The sequence below is a fragment of the Frankliniella occidentalis genome, unplaced genomic scaffold, assembly GCF_000697945.3.
Source record: "Frankliniella occidentalis isolate FOCC.00 unplaced genomic scaffold, Focc_3.1 Scaffold251, whole genome shotgun sequence".
In the NCBI taxonomy this organism is placed as follows: domain Eukaryota; kingdom Metazoa; phylum Arthropoda; class Insecta; order Thysanoptera; family Thripidae; genus Frankliniella; species Frankliniella occidentalis.
Window position 1 is genome coordinate 491,591 of NW_026267377.1, and position 6,736 is coordinate 498,326.

Below are 6,736 nucleotides of genomic sequence, written 5' to 3' on the forward strand. Positions count from 1 at the left end.
GGGCGGGCAGGCCGGCAGGCCCGTCGAGCACGGCCGCGTTGCGGGACTGCCTATCCACAGGCGCCAGGCGGGCGAGCAGGCCAGTCATAGTCGAGCAGGGCTACATTGCGGCTCCTGACTCTCTGCTTCCTGCAGCTTGCCGACGAGCTGACGGCGGAGGAGGTATCCGAGTGCCGAGCCTGGGTGCAAGAATATCTGCGTCGTGACGCCGCAGAGGACGCCTCCGGCGCTTCCACCAGTCCGCAGTCCACCGTCATCGACGTGACGGGATCGGGGTCGGAGGCGCCAGCGGTGCCGCCAGCTCAGGTTCGCAGGTCTAAAGAGAAGCTCAATCTCTGCTCCTCCAAGTCGATGCTAAAGCCATCCTGGTGGTGCAGATCCCGTCCGACCCGCGCAAGGTGCGCCTCTGCTTCTCCATGCTCCGCGCCGCCTACTGCGAGCGCGATGGCCCGGACACCCAGGACGGCCTCGCCGCGCCCAAGCCGCTGCAGACCAAGGTGGCGTCGCAGGTCGAGCACTTCCGGGAGATCATCAGGCAGCGCGACAGCGAAATCTGTAACCTTTTGGCGGCTGAGCAGAAGTCGGTGGTAGTGGGGCCCCCTGGGCCCCCTTCCGGGCCCGGAGAGGTCGGGGGCGGGCAGGCGGCGGGGGACGCGGGCAGGCCAGCCTCGCTCCGGGGGTTTTACGTGCAATTGTAGTGCCGGCCGTCGTGGCGATCCTCGTGGCCTTCTACACCACGCTCACCGCCACGCTTGTCCTAGTGTTCCTCGAGCCCCCCTAGCTGGCGCAGCTGGCGTGAGGATCGGGTGTCGCCATGGTGCCGTCACTCTTCGCAGAGCGCTCTTTCCAGGGCCCGCAAAATTTTGTAACAATTGAAAAAGAAAACATACATGGAAATAAATTAATGCTCAGCAATACGCGTATTTATTTGATGATGACTAGTAAAGCCCATGGTGACACACGTATCTGGCCTGCTAGTACCATACCACACACCAACGGATCGCGATTTTGTCACCTATCAGGCTGAGATGGCTAGAGGTCGCGAGGGGCGCACCCAAAGAACAGAAACATGTCTGTTGACAGCAACGTATTCATTTTAACGTCATTTGAACCAAATTTTGACATCTCAATGAGGTCAATTTGGACCCATTGATGGCAGATGACATCACATGGACATTTTCGGTTCTCTGGGTGTCAGCCAAGCCCACACCTTTTCTGACGTTACACTTTACAGTACCGTCAATTTCTGGTTTTAACAAGTGGGATAAAACAAACTTACTGTACATCATAGGTAGACCATATGAACCCATCCAGTCAGATAGGCAACACTGCTACCACTTCCTTGACGAGTGCCAGCCATCCTCATCAACCTGCTCCGGAAGGAGAAGCAGCGCTCGCACGGCTGTAGCCCCGCGCCCAGCCCCGCGCTGCAGGAGCACCTGCAGGAGCAGCTCCCGGAGCAGGACAAGGCGGCCGCGCTCCCACCCGCGCCGCCCAACGCGCCGCCGCCCTCCCCGGCGCTCCCCGCCACCGAGTACGAGTGCGTCATCGGCCGGTTCATCGGTGAGAGAAGGCAGGGTGGTGGGGCTGGCCAAGGGTTGCCGGGTGCCGCACAGGGAGCTTCACTTGACAACTGTTCCAGGACAGAACTTCACCCTCGCCGAGCGTGAGGCCTTTAAGATATTCGCGGCCGACCGCAAGAACAGGATCGAAGTGGAAATGACCAAGGAGGCGCTCCGCGCGAAATTCGAGGAAGCCAAGCTGGCAGCGGCGCGTATAAAGCTGACCAGGAAGAGGATGGGTCAGTGCGCAGGCTAGAGCCTGATAGTTATCATATCGAGAACCTCTACGGCACCAAGCTGTCACTCGCTTCGGTTACAGTCAGCCTGCACAACGAGATGAAGCTCCTCAGCGACCTGGATCCCGCGGAGCGCGTCAAGAAAACGGCCCTGCAGGATGAGCTGGGCAACGAACAGGCGAGCTACAGGAAGACGCTCATGGATTTGCAGGTATGCGGCGCAGGCGTTGCTCGTTAGTCTCCGCGACGCGAAACCTCAGTGGTCCTCAGCGCGACGCGAGCTCTCTCTCTCTCTCTATCTCTTGCAGCTGCTCAAGGTGGAGACGGGCCACCAGAAGCACGCCGTGGAGCAGGCCAAGCTGCGCCTGCTCCGCAAGTTCCAGGACTGGTGGGCAGCCCAGATCTCGTGCTGCAGCGGCCTCTCTGCGCCCCCCGCCGCGGAGCTCCCGGAGCAGGAGGAGCAGAGCCCCGCGCGGCCCCAGTCCTGCCAGAGCACGCGCCCAAACACGGTGGCCCAGGCCTTCGGCAAGCAGCTGCAGGTGAGGTCCGAGGCCGGGTCCGAGGCCTCCATGACCACCATGACCTCAGCACTGTGCCAGCACAGCCTCTCTCCTCTCTGTGCAGACCCACCATGCGCGGCCGTGGTCAGCTGGACAGACGGCCTCGGCGCCCCCGCCGTCCGGACCACCACCTTGTCACACGGGATCCATGCCATGCTTCTGCCTCGACCCCTGCCTCCCGCCCGACTCCTCTGCGCACAAGGCTCCCGAGGAGGACTCGCCCACGCCTCCGGTCACCACCATCTGGGCCAGGTTCAGTGAGGCAGCGTCGCCGCGGTCCGCGGCGTGTTGTAGGGTCGTCGCACCTGACGAGCCGGCCCAAGCACCCGACAGCGACCAAGAGCAGGACGGGGGCGTCAGCCAGGTCCTCGGACCAAGCCCACAGGACCAACCACCACAGACTCCCGATATAACTGCGAAGGCTACTCAGAAGGGCTCAGGGTTACACGGCGGCCAGCAGTCTCCCACCACCAAAGACGACGAAGAATACATCCGTAACAACATTGCTCTCACAGGGGAGCCAGATGTGGATCGTGAAATCATAGAATTCTACAAAGCGCGTAACAGGATGTCTAGAGGTCACACCTTGTAATGTTTTACAACTAGGCAATTTCAAATAATCCCATTACAGAAAGTATTTTTTCCATCTTACAATTGGATTGCTAGTGAAGTAACATTAAAGATTTGTTAAGCCACTGTACAAAATGTTTTAATTAATCCAAGGTGAGTAGAAGAAACACTAAAAAAATTCATTTTATGTATTTATTTCAAACAATTTATAAAATTGGACTAGAAGCACTTTATCCACAAAGGTAACAATGGTTTCACTTTTAAAATATACAAAAATACTGTTTCTAAAAAGTGAACTCTTCACAGAAAATCCAATAAAAATGCACAGAAGTAGAACCTGGAGGTACTGATGCACATTGCCATTTTAACTGCAGCGTGTATAGTAAAAGGTACAAGATCAAAACTATGGAAGACTACAATTCAAAGCAGGTTCATCCAGTGGGTCACCTGACATTTCAACTTCAAGTAACAAGACCTGGTGATCAGTTCGGAGTAAAAGGAAGTGACGCTGGTTGACAAATGCCCGGGCGTTGAGACGAACAGGGATCATTTCCTTCACAGCAAATGGTAGTTTTGCTCCAGTTACATCGACAAATCCCTCCACACCTGTAATTTAAATCGGTCGTCAGACATGAGCATAAAGAGGAAGAATTAACAAATTGTCCTTGAACATTACCTTTGTACTCTACAACCCTTAAAAACTTCTCATTTTCAATGAAAGCAAGCAATGTCTGTCCGTTGCGACCTGGTGCTGTAAGTTCCAGCACGCTCAATGAATGGGCTCCATGAACTTTAACCCTTGCAAGAGGGTTTGCAGTTACTAGATCTTCATAAACCTGAAATTCAGTGTTTTATTTTCCAGCACATTTTCTAGCACACTCAAAATTTTAAAATGAACAGGGTTCTTACCACAAGCAAATCTGAACCTTCTGCAGTAACCACCACAAGTTTGCGACCGTCTGCTATTTTCATTGTTACAGAATTTCCAAACGGCAAATAAGAATTTGAAGCCCGTGAAACCATTCTAGTAGTAATGTTCTCTCCAGGTTCTTCCAGAACAGTCACATTTTCACCAACACTGATTGAAAGACCAAGACCAGAAGAACGTGGGACAAAATGAGAAGGTGCACCTAAAACATCACAAGGATATGTATTAAATAAGAACCAGGGCACAATTTAAAGCCAAAAAAATTAAATAAAATAGTTATTTCACCTGTTTCAGGTAACGGCCAGGATTTAACTTTAGAGGCCACTCCATCTGCCAAGCGCCATTGATCAACTCCAGATTGACGCAGCAAATGAATGTGTCCCACGCTCTCATCAATTTCAGCATCTTGCCATGCATCCATGCTTTGAACATTCTAGAAAATACATATTGTGTATTGTTAGAAGACAACATTGAGAATGTGGAAGAAAAATTGAGCAAATTTATTATTAGCGTACCCTTGGCCTGAAAGAAGATTCAATTTGCCAAATATTTCCACCTTGGTATGGACAGCCTTGATTGCCACCTGAGGTAACAAGATATGTAGACCCTGCATTTCGGAGTGTAGCCCATTTTTCCACACTACCAATGTTCTCAACAGCTCCATCAACCAGATCCCACGCTGTATTTCCTCTATTCCAACGGTACATTGCTCCAGAACAATTGTTGGAGTAACTTACAGCTAGGAATTGCTGATCAAGTGCCTGTGAAGAATTAATTAGAAAAATATATAATAAAAATTACAGAGTACAAGCAAACTAAGTAGATCATTCTTACCTCAAAGGCATGCATACTGGCAATGGACTGACTGGATACAATTGACTGGACAACCTCCAACTGTCTAAATAAGAAAGGTTGGGCCCTTGCTTTGTCCAACAGAGCATCAGTGTCATGGCACAATTGGCTCCACTCAACCTGAACAATTAGAGAGGTTCTTAAATTTTATCCATCTAAAAGCTGCATAATTATTAACCTATTAACTCTACCTTAATGTCATCTTGAGTTTTTCTTGTTAACTCCCTCCTCCTGTAAGCTGAATCGACCAACTCAGAAACACTCTCTCCACCCAAAAGACCATTTCCTCCAACAGCTTCCATGCACTTGATCTTGCCCTGTAAAAGTAAGATTAAAATACCACCACTGGCACTTTGCTTGAAACAAAAACAAAAAGACATATAAAAAAATACAATTACCTGCACATCATAAAAAGCAGTGACAATTTGAGGGAGTGGAGACTTCTTTAGTAAAGCTCTTTCATGCCATTTCTGTACATCCAGATTGGAGACAAGCCCAGTCACTCTTAGGTCCTGATCGATTACCATGTTTGAAAATTGCAGAGGACCTGTAAACCAAGAGATATAATAACTGTGCAGAGGTGGCAACAGGAGAAGCTAAAGACACATACCATTTACGGTTTCGTCATCATTTAGAGTAACACTGTTAGAAATGTTCCTTTCACTGATCAAACTTCCAGTTAAAACATTATTTTGAACTGTGAAACCTTTGAGGAAAGATTTGGACCCAGTTACTCTCTGGTTTCCTCCAATCTGGGAATGGACAAAGGGCTTTTAGTCAACAAAGAACTGTTTTAAAAAATTAAACAAAACAATAGAATGCAGCTTCTTACCATCAACGTATTATCATACTCGGTCTGAAGGATTTTCCCGTTTACTGTTCTAGCAACATTCAAGTCACGCTCCACTGCTGCAGCAATAATATTCAGATCTGCTGGTATGTCTTGAGGAGTGTTGAGTGTAATTACCTTGGATAGATCCACAGCATTCAAAACAGAAATTTTTAAATCAGAGTTTGACCCAACTGACTTAAATTGCTTGAGACCTGCCCAGACAAGCAGACAAAGGGTTAAATTATTTTACTTGTAGACAACTTAAGAGTATACTTGTAAAAACAATACTTGCCAAAAATTTGCGTTGACTGAGACAAGTAAATTGCATTATCAAGCCATTCCTTTACCAAGCATGAATCCAACTCCATTGCTTGCAGATTTTTAGAGATGGATACTCCATTGGTAACAGTGAGGCTGTCTTCAAATCTTATCCGACCGTTAATAGTAACAGGGTTATCATCATTATGAAGAACAATGTCCTTAGCCATTTCGCCGAGAGTGAGATTGTTAACTCTACCTCTCACATTAACATTTTCAAAGACAACCTACAACATGCAAATTAGATAGAAACAAGAAAAAGCAAGATAAAACAAATCCATCAGAACCCATTTTAGCACATCATACCTGGTTTACAAACACCTTGAATCCTGTAATCCGTGTAGGTTCAGCTTTATAGACAACAGATTTAAAGAAGTCTTCTAGATTGATGTTCTTTACAGATTGCATTACTGATAAATCATCCACAGATACACCTTTCTCAAAGTGGGCATTACCTGGGAGCAAAGAAAGATTTAAATATGCAATTTCCTCAAAGAAACTAAAATTTGATCACCACTTAATTATACACACCAATTAATAAATGGCGATTTTCGGCCACAAGCTTATAACGGTTTTGAAAGTTTGTCACGGGAATGTTATTGAGAAGACCAGTCAAATTAATATTTCCAGCATACACGTTTCCATTTACTTTTAATGTGCCTGTAAGACAGAACACACAATGAGATTCACTGTAAAATATCACACCTGCATGTCTAATTAAGAATTACCGTGAATGATTGCGGGAGTTGTTTTGGTAAGAATTGACGATGGAGTTAAACCATTAAGTGTACCGGTCTTAATATTTTCATCTACGATAAAACCTTCAGCAAATGTTTTTCTCCCTAGAAGCAAACAAAAATGTAAAAATATAAACTGAA

General features: G+C 47.8%; 1 protein-coding gene and 1 long non-coding RNA gene across 2 annotated transcripts in view; one reads left to right on the plus strand and one right to left on the minus strand.

The window, feature by feature from the left end:
* The first annotated feature begins 138 nt into the window (after positions 1-138).
* LOC127750749 (uncharacterized) lies at positions 139-915 on the plus strand. Its single transcript, XR_008011832.1, has 2 exons — positions 139-306; positions 378-915. It is a non-coding gene; the product is annotated as an uncharacterized LOC127750749 (long non-coding RNA).
* Positions 916-3,106: 2,191 nt separating this feature from the next.
* Positions 3,107-6,736, minus strand: part of LOC113201684 (uncharacterized) — a 19,241-nt gene continuing 15,611 nt past the window's right edge. Inside the window, exons 22-35 of the mRNA XM_026415507.2 lie at positions 6,587-6,700; positions 6,390-6,518; positions 6,165-6,313; positions 5,833-6,085; positions 5,541-5,752; positions 5,319-5,460; positions 5,107-5,255; positions 4,900-5,025; positions 4,691-4,828; positions 4,372-4,617; positions 4,142-4,289; positions 3,838-4,058; positions 3,605-3,764; positions 3,107-3,534 (exon numbers count right to left, since the gene is read on the minus strand). Of these exons, the coding sequence (XP_026271292.1) occupies positions 3,332-3,534; positions 3,605-3,764; positions 3,838-4,058; positions 4,142-4,289; positions 4,372-4,617; positions 4,691-4,828; positions 4,900-5,025; positions 5,107-5,255; positions 5,319-5,460; positions 5,541-5,752; positions 5,833-6,085; positions 6,165-6,313; positions 6,390-6,518; positions 6,587-6,700 (2,390 nt within the window). The 3' untranslated portion in view covers positions 3,107-3,331. The remainder of the gene's footprint in view (positions 3,535-3,604; positions 3,765-3,837; positions 4,059-4,141; positions 4,290-4,371; positions 4,618-4,690; positions 4,829-4,899; positions 5,026-5,106; positions 5,256-5,318; positions 5,461-5,540; positions 5,753-5,832; positions 6,086-6,164; positions 6,314-6,389; positions 6,519-6,586; positions 6,701-6,736) is intronic.